Source organism: Salmo salar, chromosome ssa15, assembly GCF_905237065.1.
Source record: "Salmo salar chromosome ssa15, Ssal_v3.1, whole genome shotgun sequence".
Taxonomy (NCBI): domain Eukaryota; kingdom Metazoa; phylum Chordata; class Actinopteri; order Salmoniformes; family Salmonidae; genus Salmo; species Salmo salar.
In genome coordinates this window covers 6115000-6134994 of record NC_059456.1, presented here as the reverse complement: position 1 = coordinate 6134994, position 19995 = coordinate 6115000, and the positions used below count along the sequence as shown (strand labels likewise).

General features: G+C 44.6%; 1 protein-coding gene across 5 annotated transcripts in view; it reads left to right on the top strand.

Moving 5' to 3' along the window:
• Positions 1-19995, top strand: part of LOC106570905 (ras-GEF domain-containing family member 1B-A) — a 74470-nt gene that overhangs the window by 18707 nt on the left and 35768 nt on the right. For all 5 annotated transcript variants that reach the window (XM_045695411.1, XM_045695413.1, XM_045695410.1 and 2 more), the window contains exons 4-8: positions 1900-2037; positions 11151-11363; positions 11598-11672; positions 14294-14389; positions 14528-14633. In XM_045695411.1, the coding sequence (XP_045551367.1) occupies positions 1900-2037; positions 11151-11363; positions 11598-11672; positions 14294-14389; positions 14528-14633 (628 nt within the window). The remainder of the gene's footprint in view (positions 1-1899; positions 2038-11150; positions 11364-11597; positions 11673-14293; positions 14390-14527; positions 14634-19995) is intronic.

Here is a 19995-nt window from a genome sequence, read left to right as displayed (position 1 = left end):
ACTGTACTCTATTAGCTTTATTATACTATGCTATATTATACTATATTAACTATATTATACTATACTCTATTAGCTATGTTATACTATACTCTTAGCTATGTTATACTATACTCTATTAGCTATATTATACAAAACTCTGTTAGATATATTATACTATACTCTATTAGCTATATACTATACTCTATTAGCTATATTATGTTATACTCTACTCTATTAGCTATATAATAAAATACTCTGTTAGCTATATTATACTCTATTAGCTGTATTTTATTATACTATACTCTATTAGCTATATAATGCTATACTCTATTAGCTATATTATACTCTACTCTATTCGCTTTATTATACTATGCTATACTCTGTTAGATATATTATACTATACTATTTTAGCTATATTTTATTATACACTATTAGCTATATTCTATTATACTATACTCTGTTAGCTATAGACTATTATACTATACTCTATTAGCTACAGTGAGGGGAAAAAAGTAAAAACGCATGTCAAAAATGTTATAAATTGATTTGCATTTTAATGAGGGAAATAAGTATTTGACCCCTCTGCAAAACATGACTTAGTACTTGGTGGCAAAACCCTTGTTGGCAATCACAGAGGACAGACGTTTCTTGTAGTTGGCCACCAGGTTTGCACACATCTCAGGAGAGATTTTGTCCCACTCCTCTTTGCAGATACTCTATTAGCTAGATTTTATTATACTATACTATACTAGCTATTTTATGTTAGCTATATTGTACTATACTATATTAGCTATATTGTATTAGCTATATTATACTATGCTCTATTGGCTATACTCTATTAGCTATACTATTAGCTATATTATACTATTAGCTAGATTCTATTATACTAGCTATTTTATATTAGCTATATTGTATTGTATTAGCTATATTATACTATACTCTATCAGCTATGCTCTATTAGCTATGCTCTATTAGCTAGATTCTATTATACTATACTAGCTATTTTATATTAGCTATGTTGTACAATACTATATTAGCTATATTGTATTAGCTATATTATACAATACTCTATCAGCTATGCTCTATTAGCTTGTCACGACTTCTGCCAAAGTCGATGCCCCTCCTTGTTCGGGTGGTGCTCGGCGGTCGACATCACCGGTCTTCTAGCCATCACTGATCCATTTTTAATTTTCCATTGGTTTTGTCTTGTTTTACTACACACCTGATTTTCAATCCCATTCATTACATGTTGTGTATTTAACTCTGTTTTCCCTCATGTCCTTGTCCGAGATTGTTTTGTTTGTTATTGGTTTCGTTTATTGTGTATTGGTGAGCTACGGGTATTTTTTACCCATGTTATTTTTATGTGTGTTGGTTTTGGAGTTCGTGTTCGTTTATTCTTTATTAAATAACTCCAGTCATACCAAGTTGGTTTCTCCTGCGCCTGACTTCCTTGCCACCTACACACACGTCGATGACATAGCTAGATTCTATTATACTAGCTATTTTATATTAGCTATATTGTACTATACTATATTAGCTATATTGTATTAGCTATATTATACTATACTCTATCAGCTATACTCTATTAGCTAGATTCTATTACACTAGCTATTTTATATTAGCTATATTGTACTATACTATATTAGCTATATTGTATTAGCTATATTATTATATTATACTCTATCAGCTATGCTCTATTAGCTAGATTCTATTATACTATACTAGCTATTTTATATTAGCTATATTATACTATGTTAGCTATACTCCATTATGCTATTATACTTGCAACCGTACATCAGTTGATTTAGCAGATAAGAGTTGAGTGTTTCTGCTCTCAGATTAATGTATATATTAATTTACAGACTTGGGTGTTACAAAATATACCCATGGGATCATTTTAGTATGTGTATCTTTCAGATGAGGATCAGGAAGTTGGCTCCCAAGATCCTCCAGCTGCTCCAGGAGTGGACAGAGATGTTCCCCTACGACTTCAGAGACGAGAGGATGATGAGGAGCCTGAAGGAGTTAACCCAATGCATGGCCTCAGGAGATGAGGTACAGTCACATTGAAACGGTATTGTCCCTGAATGAAAATTCCCTGTGTAGCCAGGAGTACATTAGACACAGGGAATAGAGTGCACATCTAACAAAGACAAGTTAGTCAGTCCTCCAACGCCACCAACCTGGTCGAGATAAGTACCTTACTGTGATGGTTTTCAATGAAAATGCTCAAAAAGAAACAAGAATAGCTTCTTACCAAAGTGCAATTTCTCAAGCAAGAGTGTTGCTAGGACTGTCTGTGAGTGGTCTGAGTGGGGAGGGGAAAACGGAAAACTAGCTGTTATTGGCAGAGCGGTTTGGAACTCTCTTTCTTATTGGTCTATTAACACATTTATCGCATTGGCATTATCATCATTTTCGGAATTTCACAGTATTATTCCAACCTCATAGTGTGGAAATGTATATTAAACACAGGAAAATCTTGTTTTTAAGAAAATGTTTTTCAACATATGGTTATATTTACCTTGGATTAGCCTAACTAATTAGCCTAGTTGGTTATATTTACCTTGGATTAGCCTAGCTAATTAGCCTAGTTGGTTATATTTACCTTGGATTAGCCTAGCTAATTAGCCTAGTTGGCTATATTTACCTTGGATTAGCCTAGCTAATTAGCCTAGTTGGCTATATTTACCTTGGATTAGCCTAGCTAATTAGCCTAGTTGATGGGTGTGTTGGAGCCAGACTAGTGCTAGAGCTTTCAGGGCATGAGGGTAGTGTGATGGGCTGGGTGGGTTAGTGTGATGGGCTGGATGGGGTGGGTGGGTTAGTGTGATGGGGTGGGTGGGGTAGTTTGATGGAGTAGCGTAGTGTGATGGAGTAGGTGGGGTAGTGTGATGGAACAGGGTAGTGTGATGTGTGGGTGGGTTAGTATGATGGAGTAGGTTAGTGTGATGGGGTGGGTGTGATGGGATGGGGGTTAGTGTGGTGGGCTGGGTGTGATGGAGTATTGTGATGGGGTGGGGGGGTTAGTGGGATGGGCTGGGTGTGATGGGCTGGGTGGGTTAGTGTGATGGAGAAGGGTTAGTGTGGTGGGGTAGTGTTGTGGGGTAGTGTGATGGGGTGTAGGGTAGTGTGGGTGGGGTAGTGTGATGGTGTAGTGTGATGGGGTGGGTGTGATGGAGTAAGGTAGGGTAGTGTGATGGAGAAGGGTAGTGTGATGGGGTGGGGTAGTGTGATGGAGTAAGGTAGTGTGATGGGGTGGAGGGGTAGTGTGATGGTGTAGGGTAGTGTGATGGGGTAAGGTAGTGTGATGGGGTTGTGGGGTTGCTCGTGCCACAAAGCATTAAATATATATTTTTGCCTGGCCAAATCAAAAGAAAAGAGCTTTTGTTCCACAGGCCCGGCAGGCAACTTTTTGTCAACTCAACTCTGCTGCTCTTCTCTTCCTTTGGCTGCAGTTGAATTGTTCCACTACTGCTGACTTGAATGTCACAGGCTTACTACTGGTTTGCTTGGCTTGCATCCCAAATCGCACTCTATCTCATTTATAGTGCACTACTTTTGACCAGTGCCCATAGGGAATAGAGTGCCATTTGGGACACAAGCTTGGTTTCCTCCACAGGATGTTTTCATGGGGGTTTTAGAGGGATTACTTCCTATGACTTCTCTTCTGTTATCTTGTCCATTTAGATGGATGTAGAAATGGAACCTGCACCTCAGTACCACGGCTGCTGCCGTTTCATATAGTCATGGCTGCGTTAGCACCAACAGAGTGGGCTGCTAGCTTTAGCTGATGTCTCCAGCCCTGCTAAAGCTAGCCCTGCTAAAGCTAGCCCTGCTAAAACCGGCCCTGCTAAAACCGGCCCTGCTAAACCCGGCCCTGCTAAACCCGGCCCTGCTAAACCCGGCCCTACCAAACCTAGCCCTGCTTCATTTACTTGGTTAAGTAATCTATACTGAATTCAAATATAAACTCAACATGTAGTATGTTGGTCCCATGAGCTGAGATAAAAGATCCCTGAAAATGTCCATACGCACAAAAACTTACTTTCTCTCAAATTTTGTTTACATTTCAACTTTTACATTTTAGTCAACGCTTAACTTACAGTAGAGTGCATACTTTTTCTTTGTACCTGTCTCCCATGGGAATCGAACCCAAAACATTGGCACTACAAGCTCCATGCTTTACCAACTGAGCCACACGGGACCTACATCCCGTGCTAGTTAGCATTTCTCCTTTGGCTAGATAATTCATCCACCTGACAGTTGTGGCATATCAAGAAGCTGATTAAACAACATGATCAGTACACAGGTGCACCTTGTGCTGGGGACAATAAAATACCACTCTAAAATGTGCAGTTTTGTCACAACAACACAGTACCACAGATGTCTCAAGTTTTGCGGGAGCGTGCAATTGGCATGGTGACTACAGGAATGTCCACCAGAGCTGTTGCCAGAGAATTGAATGTTCATTTCTCTACCATAAACCGCCTCCAACGTCGTTTTCGAGAATATGGCAGTACATCCAACTGGCCTCACAACCGCAGACCATGTCAAACCATGCCAGCCCAGGACCTCCACATCCGGCTTCTTCACTTGCGGTATCGTCTGAGGGGGTGCTGAGGAGTATTTCTGTCTATAATAAAGCCCGTTTGTGGGGAAAAACTCATTCTGATTGGCTGGGCCTGGCTCCTCAGTGGGTGGGCCTATGCCTTCCGAGGCCAACCCATGTCTGCGCCCCTGCCCAGTCATGAGAAATCCATAGATTAGGGCCTAATTTAATGTATTTCAAATTGACTGATTTCCTTATATGAACTGTAACTCAGTAAAATCTTTGAAATTGTTGCATGTTCCGTTTTTATATTTTTGTTAGTGGGAACACTTAATTTGATTGATGACTTATGAATGACTGCTGATCATAACAGTGGTTTCTCATGGCGCGTGTGTGTTTGATTTGTGATTTATGAATGACTGCTGATCATAAGTGGTGTGTGTGTGTGTGTGTGTGTGTGTGTGTGTGAGTGAGAGAGAGACTGGCAGAATGGGGAGGTGAGGTTGGTAAGTTAACGACAAGCAGCTGGTTAGGACCAGACAGTGATGGAGGACAAGTCCATCTGCTCCGTGACATCAGAAACACAGCGCTGCTCGCCCCTGCTACTCCTGAGCACGATCCGTCAATAGCACAGCACGACTATTGATCACGGCTTTAATCTGAAAATCAATAATGTCTCTCATGACACACACCTAAACTCTCCCCAACCTCCTCCTCTATCCCTATGAGTCCTTGGATAACCTCTCTCCAATACACTGAAGTGGTGACCTGGCCTGTCTGTTTGGGCTCTATCCAATCCACTGATGAAGTAGTTACCTGGCCTACTGTCTTTTTGGGAACACAACAAATGTATAAGGTTGGTGATACACACCAGTCAGTCACGCACATAGAAAGGAATATTAAAAACACTATGGTCATGCACGTGGGACTTTCCACCAATTCAGTGCCTTTTTGAGAAGTGTTCCTTGGTCCAAAACCCCCATTGGAATTCACCTCATTCTAATATTCTGTTGTAAAGAGCACATGTTCAACTTGATAAAAAAACATTGTTTTTCCATCTCAAGAGGTTAAATAAACAAATTACTTTAGTAAGTGCCAAATAAAGTAACAGGGTTGACGGTAACAGGGTTGACGGTAACAGAAATGAATTAACAAGCAGCATTTTCAAACCGGGATAATGTTCTAGGTTACACTGGCAAGTATAACAATATTTGCCAGGGCATATATTTTTGGATTAAATCAGATTATTTCACATGGAGATGTGGGAAGCTAAAAAGGCTAGCTAGCTTGCTATGTTTTTAGCCAGGCTAAAGGCAGCTATCCAGGCTAAAGACAGCTATCCAGGCTGTCACCTAGCTATGTTTTTAACCAGGCTTAAGGCAGCTATCCAGGCTGTCAGCTTGCCATGTTTTTAACCAGGCTAATGGCAGCTATCCAGGCTGTCAGCTTGCTATGTTTTTAACCAGGCTAAAGACAGCTATCCAGGCTGCCAGCTTGCTATGTTTTTAACCAGGCTAAAGACAGCTATCCAGGCTGCCAGCTAGCTATGTTTTTAACCAGGCTAAAGACAGCTATCCAGGCTGCCAGCTTGCTATGTTTTTAACCAGGCTAAAGACAGCTATCCAGGCTGCCAGCTTGCTATGTTTTTAACCAGGCTAAAGACAGCTATCCAGGCTGCCAGCTTGCTATGTTTTTAACCAGGCTTAAGGCAGCTATCCAGGCTGTCAGCTTGCTATGTTTTTAACCAGGCTTAAAGCAGCTATCCAGGCTGCCAGCTTGCTATGTTTTTAACCAGGCTTAAGGCAGCTATCCAGGCTGTCAGCTTGCTATGTTTTTAACCAGGCTTAAGGCAGCTATCCAGGCTGCCAGCTTGCCATGTTTTTAACCAGGCTAATGGCAGCTATCCAGGCTGTCAGCTTGCTATGTTTTTAGCCAGGCTAATGGCAGCTATCCAGGCTAATGGCAGCTATCCAGGCTAATGGCAGCTATCCAGGCTAATGGCAGCTATCCAGGCTGTCAGCTTGCTATGTTTTTAACCAGGCTAATGGCAGCTATCCAGGCTAATGGCAGCTATCCAGGCTAATGGCAGCTATCCAGGCTATTGGCAGCTATCCAGGCTAATGGCAGCTATCCAGGCTGTCAGCTTGCTATGTTTTTAACCAGGCTAAAGACAGCTATCCAGGCTGGCAGCTAGCTATGTTTTTAACCAGGCTAAAGACGGCTATCCAGGCTAAAGACGGCTATCCAGGTGGCAGCTATCCAGGCTAATGGCAGCTATCCAGGCTAATGGCAGCTATCCAGGCCAATGGCAGCTATCCAGGCCAATGGCAGCTAGCCAGGCCAATGGCAGCTAGCCAGGCCAATGGCAGCTAGCCAGGCCAATGGCAGCTAGCCAGGCCAATGGCAGCTAGCCAGGCCAATGGCAGCTAGCCAGGCTAATGGCAGCTAGCCAGGCTAATGGATAGCTTACAGCTAATTAGCCAGGCTAATTAATAGCTGACAGCTATTAAGGCTGGCAGCTAGCAATGTTTTTAACCAGGCTAAAGACGGCTATCCAGGCTGCCAGCTAGCTACTACTAGCAAGGGAAGAAGATTCTTCCTTGCTTTCACAAAAAAAAACTTTGCTTTCGCCCCCTTGTGGATGGGAGTGGGACCGGTGCAGATATCATGCTACCAAAAGGTTTCCACTGCTCCAAAAATCCCATCCCCCCCCACGCGCACACACACGTACGTAGATCAACGGAGTGAAGCTTGTAGTAACCTGAACACTGTTCTCCGGTGATGGTGGTCAGGTCGATTTAAGTTATCACCAATTAACACATGCTATTACTAAGCAGAATGCATTTCATGGTAGTTAATATAGACATTATATACCATAATTAATCTAGAATTTCAACAGGCAAGGATTCTGCCATGGGTTTAATGCCTTGGGGTTTGCTGCTGCCCAGAGTTTTGACCACAGTACAATGGGAAAAGTGTGTGTGTGTGTGGTAACATTAGTAGTTCTGGTAGTTTCACTCAACTCACTGACGGTGGCTTCCAGAACCACACCACTTACTCTATCAGCCTTCTCCTTGATATTTCACTGGGACTGTCATTATATATGTGATCAGATATACAGTTGAGGGAGGCAGGAGCATAGATGTAAACAAGTTACTGTGCTAGGTTAAGATTGTGTGTGTGATTGCAGACCGCAAATCGGGGCACGCCCCCCCCTCCAACCTCCTCGAGCATCCAATTGGTTCTCGCATGAACGGCGCCCCTCGAGCATCCCATTGGTTCTTGCATGAACGGCGCCCCTCGAGCATCCCATTGGTTCTTGCATGAACGGCGCCCCTCGAGCATCCCATTGGTTCTTGCATGAACGGCGCCCCTCGAGCATCCCATTGGTTCCTGCGTGAATCCCCCCCCTCCAGCATCTTCATGCTTGTGTGAATGTGGGTCAAAAGGGAAATAAAAGTATTGAGGCGGGGCGATGCCGGTAGACGGTGTCCTTCGCTCCCGCATACCGGAACCCTCCCTACTAGCTAGCTACCGGAACCCTCCCTACTAGCTAGCTACCGGAACCCTCCCTACTAGCTAGCTACCGGAACCCTCCCTACTAGCTAGCTACCGGAACCCTCCCTACTAGCTAGCTACCGGAACCCTCCCTACTAGCTAGCTACCGGAACCCTCCCTACTAGCTAGCTACCGGAACCCTCCCTACTAGCTAGCTACCGGAACCCTCCCTACTAGCTAGCTACCGGAACCCTCCCTACTAGCTAGCCACCGGAACCCTCCCTACTAGCTAGCCATCGGAACCCTCCCTACTAGCTAGCTACCGGAACCCTCCCTACTAGCTAGCCACCGGAACCCTCCCTACTAGCTACCGGAACCGGAACCCTCCCTACTAGCTACCGGAACCGGAACCCTCCCTACTAGCTAGCTACCGGAACCGGAACCCTCCCTACTAGCTAGCTACCGGAACCCTCCCTACTAGCTAGCTACCGGAACCCTCCCTACTAGCTAGCTACCGGAACCCTCCCTACTAGCTAGCTACCGGAACCCTCCCTACTAGCTAGCTTGAGGCGGGGCGATGCCGGTAGACGGTGTCCTTCGCTCCCTCCCGCCGAACACCTGCCCTCGCCGTCGTTAACAGAACTGCAGGAAAACAGAAGGACACTGTCTACCATTGTTGCCCTCGCTTCTTCTTCTGTGGGGTTTATCACCGGTTGGCATACAACGTTATGGTACCTACTGTACTGGAGCGCTCCTACTTCCAGCATGTCCTAGCTTAACAATTGACCAATAGAAGTAGAAAGATAGGTTCTTGCAGATGCAGGAATGCCCACATGCAGGAATGACCTGAATTGCAGGCCATAATTGCACCCTTCTCTTAGGATCTAGATACGGCATTTGACCTATTTTATTTCTTTACTTTTTCTATAAGTATTTTTTTCAGGCCAACGTGAGCATGCTCGGCAGGAGTGGGACAAATACTGGCATGCATAAACACTGGGATGGCAGCAAGAGGGCAACTGAAAGGTCATTCATTTGAATCCCTGAGCCGACAAGGTGAACAATCTCTGTGCCCTTGAACAAGGCCTTAATTGCTACAGGGTTGCGGTTGATCATGGCAGACCCTGGACGTGATCCCACTCTCCGAGGGTGTCTCAGAGAGAGTGGCATATGCAAAAATACACATTTCCAATTCACACATGCGTATTTATACATCACAATACATGTGTGAAATAGGACAAATATAAAAACCCACCAAATTCTTATTAAGAGTGATTGCATTCCAGCTCTAATGCACTTAAGTTCTCTCTCTCTCTCTCTCTCTCTCTCTCTGTCTCTCGCTCTCTCTCTCTCTGTCTGATCTGCATGACATAACACAGAGAAAGAGACCCTTCTGGCGCTGGTCAGGTGGTCCCCACCAGGAGGTGATGTCACAGAGCCAGGAAAGAGAAGGGGGGGGGGTTGGGTTTAGAAGCTATCTGGTTCTTTGTCAGTGGGGGGGGGGGTCGTAAGCAGCGAGACAGTCTGTTGCTCTTTCTGTTGCCAGGGTTGAGGGTGGCGGAGGCGTAGGAAAAAGGGCGTCAACCCAAGCTTCTCCTTCCCCCCCCGTTCAACAGTCATTTGTTACAACGAGCTCCCATCATCTCTATCGCTACGTGGAAATGTCAGCCTGGTATCTCCATGAATAGTTTCTAATTTTAGAAACTGAGCAGAGCCCCCCCCTGTCCCCTCTCCCTCTGTCTGTGGAAGAAAGGAGGCAGGATGACAGAAGTCTCGCCAGATCACTGGACGCTTTGAAGTGGCCACCGACCATAGACTTTCACTGGTATCTTACGCTAGGCTACTGTTCTCTACTGTACAATATCATATGTAGGCATAGGAAAATGATGAAAGTCCCAGGATATTGTGAACATCACATAGAATGTACGTTATCCACATGTTCTGAATATGTAATGATGAATATCCTAGTTAGGATTACTAGTTAATGACTCATTGCTGAGGTCAGGGGTCAGGTGTACTTGTAATGGATAAAGGTCACCTTGTGGGCATCAGTAATGACAACCGTTTTCCTTCATAGGACTCCGGTCAAAAGTAGTGCACTATATAGGGAATTGGGTGCCATAAGACTCTGGTCAAAAGTAGTGCACTATATAGGGAATAGGGTGCCATAGGACTCTGGGTCAAAAGTAGTGCACTATATAGGGAATAGGGTACCATAGGACTCTGGTCAAAAGTAGTACACTATATAGGGAATAGGGTGCCATAGGACTCTGGTCAAAAGTAGTGCACTATATAGGCAATAGGGTGCCATTTCAGATGCAGACCCTGAGTGACTAGGGTTTGTCTCGCTGTCTTGCTTTCTCACTGTCTCTCTGTCTGTCGCTGTCTTTATATATCTATTCAATTTCAATTTACGGGCTTTATTTGCATGGGGAAACATATGTTAACATTGCCAAAGCAAGTGAAGTAGATAATAAACAATATAAAATTAACTTTAAGCATTATATATATATATATATAGTGTTGTAATGATGTGTAAATAGTTAATATCCAAAAGGGAAAATAAATAAACATAAATATACGTTGTATTTATAATGGTGTTTGTTCTTCACTGGTTGACCTTTTCTTGTGGCAGCAGGTCACATCTTGCTGCTGTGATGGCACACTGGTATTTCACGCAGTAGATATGGGAGTTTATCAAAATTGGATTTGTTTCAATATATCTCTCTCTATATATATCTCTTTATCTCTCTCTTTACCTCTACCTATACATGTGTCAGTATTTTAAACTAATTGCATGAATAACATTGAACTGTAATCTCCTCAAAGAAATTCACTCTCCCCCTTCCCTCTCCCTACCTCTCTTTTCCCTTCTCCCTCCCTCTCCCCCTCTTCTTCATCTCTCTCCCCCTTCCTTCTCCCTCTCTCTCCTTCCCTCTTCTTCCCCTCTCTCTCCTTCCCTCTTCTTCCTCTCTCTCCCCCTTCCCTCTCCCTACCTCTCTTTTCCCTTCTCCCTCCCTCTCCCCCCTCTTCTTCATCTCTCTCCCCCTTCCTTCTCCCTCTCTCTCCTTCCCTCTTCTCCCTCTCTCTCCTTCCCTCCCTCTATCCATCCCACCAGCTGTACAGGAAGGTGGTCCAGCAGATGATTCAGGTCCTAATCAGGAAGCTGACTACTCTGAGCCAGTACGAGGAGGCCCTGGTCAAGGTCAACGCTACGGCCACAGACCGACTGACTGTGCTCAAGGCCAAGCCTCAGTCCATCCAGAGAGACATGTTGTCCGTCTGCAACGACCCCTTCACCGTGGCACAGCAGCTCACGCACATAGAACTGGTATGTTACTAAATGATCAAATAGGAGACAATCTGCTCTTAGGAGACAATCTACGTTTAGGAGATAATCTGCTCTATCCTTTCTTCAGTGTACAGATCTCTATGCTTTTAATAACTGTAAAACTGTCAATAGTGACTTGGCTAAGCATTTATTAACTTCCTTGAACTGACAATATAAATATGTCTATCAAAACGCAGACGGATGGAATTTATTGAGTTCCTTTTTCCTTTTCAGGAGAGACTGAGCTACATCGGACCAGAGGAATTCATCCAGGCCTTTGAGAAGAAAGACCCTCTTGATAATGATAAGGTATTGTCCACAATAGGTCACTGGTATGTTACGCAACAGGCTACAGTTGGCTATCACCGTGTGTTATTATACAACGGGTGGGTCTAATCCTAGAAGCTGATTGGTTAAAACCGCATTCCACCTGGTGTCTATTCCATGCTACCAGCGTTGAAATGCCTATTTATTTTGTTCCATTTGACTGCGCAATCCACCGTCTCATCAGCCCAGCCAGGCAATTTGTAAACTTGATCTCCACTATAAAAAGCATCTAGACGTTATCTCAGATTTCTTTTAGACGAGCAGTTGGTTTTCAACAGCAGAGATTTGTATAAACCTTGCTGTCTGTCTCTCCGACATTTGCAACATTGTTTCAATATTTAAATTCGATCTCCTGCTGTCCCATAGTAATGAACGTGTCGGGAGTCGGGACAAGACAGACGGGTAGGCAGCTTTTCTCAGCCAGTCGAAATCATGAATCAGCATTGTCAATATGGATATATACAAATAAATATCAATAGAAAACAGGAAAAACAAAATGAAGTACAGCTAGTTTACAGTCTTTCCAGCTTCAGTTTGAAGTGATTGTGTTTAGCTGTGTTGTTGGCAAGCTCCTCTGAACAACAGTGTCCTGACGAGAGAGCACACATTTTCTATGCCAGATGATATTGCTCATTGTTATGAATGAATTCAAATAGATGTCACTAGAAAACAGCTTAAACAAATGCAAATGCAGCTACTTTGCTTTTATTCTGACTGCACTGTTTGACGTGACTGTAAATTAGCGCTTCGTTGGCTAGCTAGCAAGCGAGGGATAAGAACATTGCCAGCCAGTATGGCAATAGAACATTTAGAACAGATACAGAACAAAAATACTTAACGACTGGGTCGCGTCTCTGGCAACCAAACCGATAGAAAGAACTACCAGCCGGCTTGGGTAGCAACCCTAGATTTGTGTCGACTATATCTCGTGGAAGGATGAAATAGTATGAATAAATGAATACAAATAAAGTTGAATGAAAATATGTCAATCATTATTTGATTATGATGGTAACCCCGTTGTATAAAAGTGATAATCTATTTATGTAGCTAGCTATTTATTTAGCAAGCTAAAAACACGGAGCCTAGCTAGCTAGCTGCTGGGAGGATGTCATATCTTTGGATGAGTGTGTGAGTGACCTACATTTTCCCCTCGTGTCGTTTTTCGGTGGCTACAGCTAGAGATGCCGGTGTCATTTGGTAAGCTAACAAGAAATGTGAATCGCTTTGCTAGCTAGCTATGCTGAACTTGAATGACTATTATCCACTGTTAGCATATCTCTGAGTTGTCAATCAAATGCATTTGGCATCGATCATGGCCGCAGTGGTGTATATTACTTAAGTGAAAATACTTTAAAGTAATACTTATCTCGTTTTTTGGTGTATCTGTACTTTACTTTTCTATTTATATTTTGGACATTTCCAAAGAAAATAATGTACTTTTTACTCCATACATTTTCCCTGACGTCCAAAATTACTCGTTACCACTCTTTTATTTCTGTACAATTTGTACAAATGCGTTAATATACTTAATTCTCAAACGTTTTATGAATTTATTAAGGCAAGAAAATTGCTCGCTTCTCAGGAAAAAAAAAGGTGTTGTATTCTTCCTGGGGGATGTATTTAAACATATTTTAATCAGATTTAATGTTGCTAAAAACATTGTCAGTTACACTTTAACTAAACTGATATTATCTCATCGAACAAAACATATAAAATCTGTACTAAGCCTGTTTTAACCTCAGAAATTATTTTCGGGCATATGTCCCAAAACCACATTATTTTCCCCATAGCAATGTCCAACGAACCAGAGGTATAAACTGATAAGTCATTTCCGTTTTGTAGGACTAGAAGCTAGCGAACGCTATAGGTAGACCAAACATGTGCTGTCCCTCTTCCTCTTCTGTCTGGAGGGCATAGAACGCTTGGACCGTATTGCCTAGCAACCACTCAGCTACAAAACCCAAGAGTTTTGGGAGTTTTTTTTTTTTTTTTTTTTTTTTTGTTTTTTTTTTTTTTTTTTTTTTTTTGTGTGTGTGTGTGTGTGTGTGTGTGTGTGTGTGTGTGTGTGTGTGTGCTCACCAGTGTTTTTGCTGCTAGGCAACAATGAGACTTTGGGGGGTTGGTGCTCTTTCTTTTGTGCCTTGGGCTACCTCAACATCCACTTCCAAAGGGTTTGGGGGGGCTGTGGGGGTGACCACTGTGGAGAGAGCTACGTTAGGCTAAAGGAATGTTTGGTATCAGAATCAGAGAGAAATCCTCTGGTCTTTTGACAAGTCATCACAGCTCTGCTTAATAATGTGAATAGCTAGCTAGCTAGCACCCTGATGGTGTGCCTCAGAGCACAGTGTCGAGTCTACATTAATAGTCTAATTACGAAGACAACTATAAAGACGATACACCCATCTGGGGATCTAGGTTCACGTTTGAAATAAAATGATAAAGTTGAACTTGTTTTACTCATTTTGTTGTTTGGTAAAATACCTACAATTAAAAAAATAAAGGTAAGTATTGCTAATGAAATGCTATTGTTGCTAATGCTAACTAAATGTTAATCTATCTATGCCATCTTAATGCTAATGAAATGGCTGTGTTTATCTCCACAGAGCTGCTTCAGCGATCACAAGAAGGCTAGCAACCTGGAGGCGTATGTAGAGTGGTTCAACAGACTTAGCTTCCTGGTGGCCACAGAGATCTGCATGGTGTGTAGCTAGTGAACTAGCATTTACCCTATTGCAGCTAAGCTAATTTAGCTAGTGTTACTTTGGTTATCATCACGTATCTTTTTACTTTTTGACCTGACGGTTTATTTTGCACTTTTGTTGTTGTTGACTTGACAGCCCGTAAAGAAGAAGAAGCAGCGAGCGCGAGTCATCGAGTTCTTCATCGACGTGGCGCGGGAATGCTTCAACATCGGCAACTTCAACTCTCTCATGGCCATCATCTGTAAGTGTGTATCGTTATTGTTTTCTATTTGTTGTTGTTTTTTCTTCACCCTCCACCCCTCCCCCCCTCCCCTTGTCACAATTCACTCCTCTGCTCACTTGCTATACACACAAAAGGCTTTTTGTCGACAGTCAGGAAATTCAATCAGTAAATGCAATTTGTTGTTCAGCAAGATTTTACCTTCCTAGTCCATCTAATATTCCTAACCCGAAACGACATCACCTTAAAAGTATTTCAAGTCTTGCTTATTTACTTCTTTTGGGCTGAAGTTTTCCTATAAAAGTGACCCATTTGGCCATAGAAATTGTCCTTAACCTGAATAAAAAGGGGAACTTTCACCTTTAATTGATCATCTTGAGCAGAGTGACTCTAGCCCAGGGGTAGGGAAACCTTTTTCATGTGGAGTGCCAATTTACAATTTATCTTACAATTTCTACCAATCTGCATGCCAATTATGATTTTCATTTGCACATTTGCTTGAAACGGATTCATTTCATTTATAATAATATATCTCAAAATCATTGTCATGTTGTTAATCTAAATCTAAATTTATACCTAAATAAAAATTATACAAATATAAATTAATCTAATGTAAGAGATTCTGCCTTGGCCAAATGGATACATTGTATGATAGGCTACACCTTTAGCCATTGGCAGCTAAAGTACACAGAATTCAGAGATAGACCTATATACCAAATGTAAGTAACTTCTATTGACCAACTAGGTAAAAATAGCCTACATAAAGCCAACAAATAAAAATAATGCAGGTAGAAAATATCCTGATTTAAAAAAAATATATATATATACTGCTCAAAAAAATAAAGGGAACACTTAAACAACACAATGTAACTCCAAGTCAATCACACTTCTGTGAAATCAAACTGTCCACTTAGGAAGCAACACTGATTGACAATAAATTTCACATGCTGTTGTGCAAATGGAATAGACAACAGGTGGAAATTATAGGAAATAAGCAAGGAGGAGTGGTTCTGCAGGTGGAGACCACAGACCACTTCTCAGTTCTTATGCTTCCTGGCTGATGTTTTGGTCACTTTTGAATGCTGGCGGTGCTTTCACTCTAGTGTTAGCATGAGACGGAGTCTACATCCCACACAGGTGGCTCAGGTAGTGCAGCTCATCCAGGATGGCACATCAATGCGAGCTGTGGCAAGAAGGTTTGCTGTGTCTGTCAGCGTAGTGTCCAGAGCATGGAGGCGCTACCAGGAGACAGGCCAGTACATCAGGAGACGTGGAGGAGGCCGTAGGAGGGCAACAACCCAGCAGCAGGACCGCTACCTCCGCCTTTGTGCAAGGAGGGGCACTGCCAGAGCCCTGCAAAATGACCTCCAGCAGGCCACAAATGTGCATGTGTCTGCTCAAATGGTTAGAAACAGACTCCATGAGGGTGGTATGAGGGCCCGACGTCCACAGGTGGGGGTTGTGCTTACAGCCCAACACCGTGCAGGACGTTTGGCATTTGCCAGAGAACACCAAGATTGGCAAATTCGCCACTGGCGCCCTGTACTCTTCACAGATGAAAGCAGGTTCACACTGAGCACGTGACAGAGTCTGGAGACGCCGTGGAGAACGTTCTGCTGCCTGCAACATCCTCCACCATGACCGGTTTGGCGGTGGGTCAGTCATGGTGTGGGGTGGCATTTCTTTGGGGGGCCGCACAGCCCTCCATGTGCTCGCCAGAGGTAGCCTGACTGCCATTAGGTACCGAGATGAGATCCTCAGACCCCTTGTGAGACCATATGCTGGTGCGGTTGGCCCTGGGTTCCTCCTAATGCAAGACAATGCTAGACCTCATGTGGCTGGAGTGTGTCAGCAGTTCCTGCAAGAGGAAGGCATTGATGCTATGGACTGGCCCGCCCGTTCCCCAGACCTGAATCCAATTGAGCACATCAGGGACATCATGTCTCGCTCCATCCACCAACGCCACGTTGCAACACAGACTGTCCAGGAGTTGGCGGATGCTTTAGTCCAGGTCTGGAAGGAGATCCCTCAGGAGACCATCCACCACCTCATCAGGAGCATGCCCAGGCGTTGTAGGGAGGTCATACAGGCACGTGGAACCACACACTACTGAGCCTCATTTTGACTTGTTTTAAGGACATTACATCAAAGTTGGATCAGCCTGTAGTGTGGTTTTCCACTTTAATTTTGAGTGTGACTCCAAATCCAGACCTCCATGGGTTGATCAATTGGATTTCCATTGATTATTTTTGTGTGATTTTGTTGTCAGCACATTCAACTATGTTAAGAAAAAAGTACTTAATAAGATTATTTCTTTCATTCAGATCTAGGATGTGTTGTTTAAGTGTTCCCTTTATTTTTTTGAGCAGTGTATATCCTATAAATCACATGCCAGTTTATTCATGTTATTTCAATCACATGAATCTCTACTCCGCCTGTCTGCAATAAACTTGAAACATTGTATCAGCTATCATCTGGCTCCGGGGAGAAGCCCGTGCAAAACTTACAACATTGCCAGTGAGCTCCAGACAGACACAGCTGTATTTGCATATGGGATTTTTTTATATTTAACCTTTATTTAACTAGGCAAGTCAGTTAAGAACAAATTGTTATTTACAATGATGGCCTACCGGGGAACTGTGTGTTATTCCCACCTTATTCAGGGGCAGAATGACAGATTTTTACCTTGTCAGCTAAGGGATTTGATCCAGCAACCTTTCGGTTACTGGCCCAACGCTCTAACCATTAGGCTACCTGCTTCCCCAATAAGGTGGTCAGAAGGTGGTCAGCTAGTCGGGCCTAAAGGCTGGGGGTGGGGTGGTGGAGGGGCAGCTAGTCAGGGCTAAAGGCTGGGGTGGAGGGCAGCTTCCCTAAGGCTGGGGTGGGGTGGTGGAGGGGCAGCTAGTCAGGGCTAAAGGCTGGGGTGGAGGGGCAGCTAGTCAGGCCTAAAGGCTGGGGTGGAGGGGTGGTGGAGGGGTAGCTAGTCAGGCCTAAAGGCTGGGGTGGTGGGGTGGTGGAGGGGCAGCTAGTCAGGCCTAAAGGCTGGGGTGGAGGGGCAGCTAGTCAGGCCTAAAGGCTGGGGTGGAGGGGTGGTGGAGGGGCAGCTAGTCAGGCCTAAAGGCTGGGGTGGTGGGGTGGTGGAGGGGCAGCTAGTCAGGCCTAAAGGCTGGGGTGGAGGGGTGGTGGAGGGGTAGCTAGTCAGGCCTAAAGGCTGGGGTGGAGGGGCAGCTAGTCAGGCCTAAAGGCTGGGGTGGAGGGTGGTGGAGGGGTAGCTAGTCAGGCCTAAAGGCTGGGGTGGAGGGGCAGCTAGTCAGGCCTAAAGGCTGGGGTGGAGGGGGTGGGGTGGTGGAGGGGTAGCTAGTCAGGCCTAAAGGCTGGGGTGGAGGGGGTGGGGTGGTGGAGGGGTAGCTAGTCAGGCCTAAAGGCTGGGGTGGAGGGGGTGGGGTAGCTAGTCAGGCCTACACAAACAACCATATTAGACCGATGGTCGGCACTGACCAGGGAGGGAGAGAGGGAGGTATTGGCAGGCACGCCAAGGGAAGGCGAAAAGGTTAGGGATGGAGGGAGGGGACTGTAGGGGAGTCTCCAGGGACCCAGAGATGGAGCCGAAAGCAGAGACCCTCAGTCTCCAGGGACCCAGAGATGGAGCCGCAAGCAGAGACCCTCAGTCCCCAGGGACCCAGAGATGGAGCCGCAAGCAGAGACCCTCAGTCCCCAGGGACCCAGAGATGGAGCCGCAAGCAGAGACCCTCAGTCCCCAGTGACCCAGAGATGGAGCCGCAAGCAGAGACCCTCAGTCCCCAGGGACCCAGAGATGGAGCCGCAAGCAGAGACCCTCAGTCCCCAGGGACCCAGAGATGGAGCCGCAAGCAGAGACCCTCAGTCCCCAGGGACCCAGAGATGGAGCCGTGGAGAGTTAAAAAGAAAAGACCAAACAAGTCCCTGGGAAAATGGGCTTTGTCTCTTTCTGCCTGGCTGCTGTGGTTAGTGGGTGTAGTGGTGTGTGTATTGTAGTGAGTGTATTGTGTAGAATGGTGTGTGTAGTGTAGTTGTGTCTACCAGTGTAGTGTAGTGGAACGTGTGTATTAGACTAGACATGTTTATAGAGACTGACTGTGTATTAGACTAGACATGTTTATAGAGACTGACTGTTTATTAGACTAGACATGTTTATAGAGACTGACTGTTTATTAGACTAGACATGTTTATAGAGACTGACTGTGTATTAGACTAGACATGTTTATAGAGACTGACTGTTTATTAGACTAGACATGTTTATAGAGACTGACTGTGTATTAGACTAGACATGTTTATAGAGACTGACTGTGTATTAGACTAGACATGTTTATAGAGACTGACTGTTTATTAGACTAAACATGTTTATAGAGACTGACTGTTTATTAGACTAGACATGTTTATAGAGACTGACTGTGTATTAGACTTTGCCATGTTTACATTTTTTTTACATTTTAGTCATTTAGCAGACGCTCTTATCCAGAGCGACTTACAGTAGTGAATGCATACATTTCATACATTTAATTTCATGCATTTTTTTTTTTTTTGTACTGGCCCCCCGTGGGAATCGAACCCACACACCATGCTGGCGTTGCAAACACAGCATTTAGAAGGCCTTGTTGTTCCCTCTGGAAATCATAGCCTAATATGGGCCCTTATTTACAAACATTCTCAGAGTGCTGATATAGGATCAGGTCTCAGGGTGCTGATATAGGATCAGGTCTCAGAGTGCTGACGTGGGATCAGGTGTCAGTGCTGATATAGGATCAGGTCTGAGTGCTGACGTGGGATCAGGTCTCAGGGTGCTGACGTGGGATCAGGTCTCAGGGTGCTGACGTGGGATCAGGTCTCAGGGTGCTGACGTGGGATCAGGTCTCAGGGTGCTGACGTGGGATCAGGTCTCAGGGTGCTGACGTGGGATCAGGTCTCAGGGTGCTGACGTGGGATCAGGTCTCAGGGTGCTGACGTGGGATCAGGTCTCAGGGTGCTGACGTGGGATCAGGTCTCAGGGTGCTGACGTGGGATCAGGTCTCAGGGTGCTGACGTGGGATCAGGTCTCAGGGTGCTGATATAGGATCAGGTGTCAGGGTGCTGATATAGGATCAGGTGTCAGGGTGCTGATATAGGATCAGGTCTCAGAGTGCTGATTTGGATCAGGTCTCAGAGTGCTGACTTGGATCAGGTCTCAGGGTGCTGACGTGGGATCAGGTCTCAGGGTGCTGACGTGGGATCAGGTCTCAGGGTGCTGATATAGGATCAGGTGTCAGGGTGCTGATTTGGATCAGGTCTCAGGGTGCTGACGTGGGATCAGGTCTCAGGGTGCTGACGTGGGATCAGGTCTCAGGGTGCTGACGTGGGATCAGGTCTC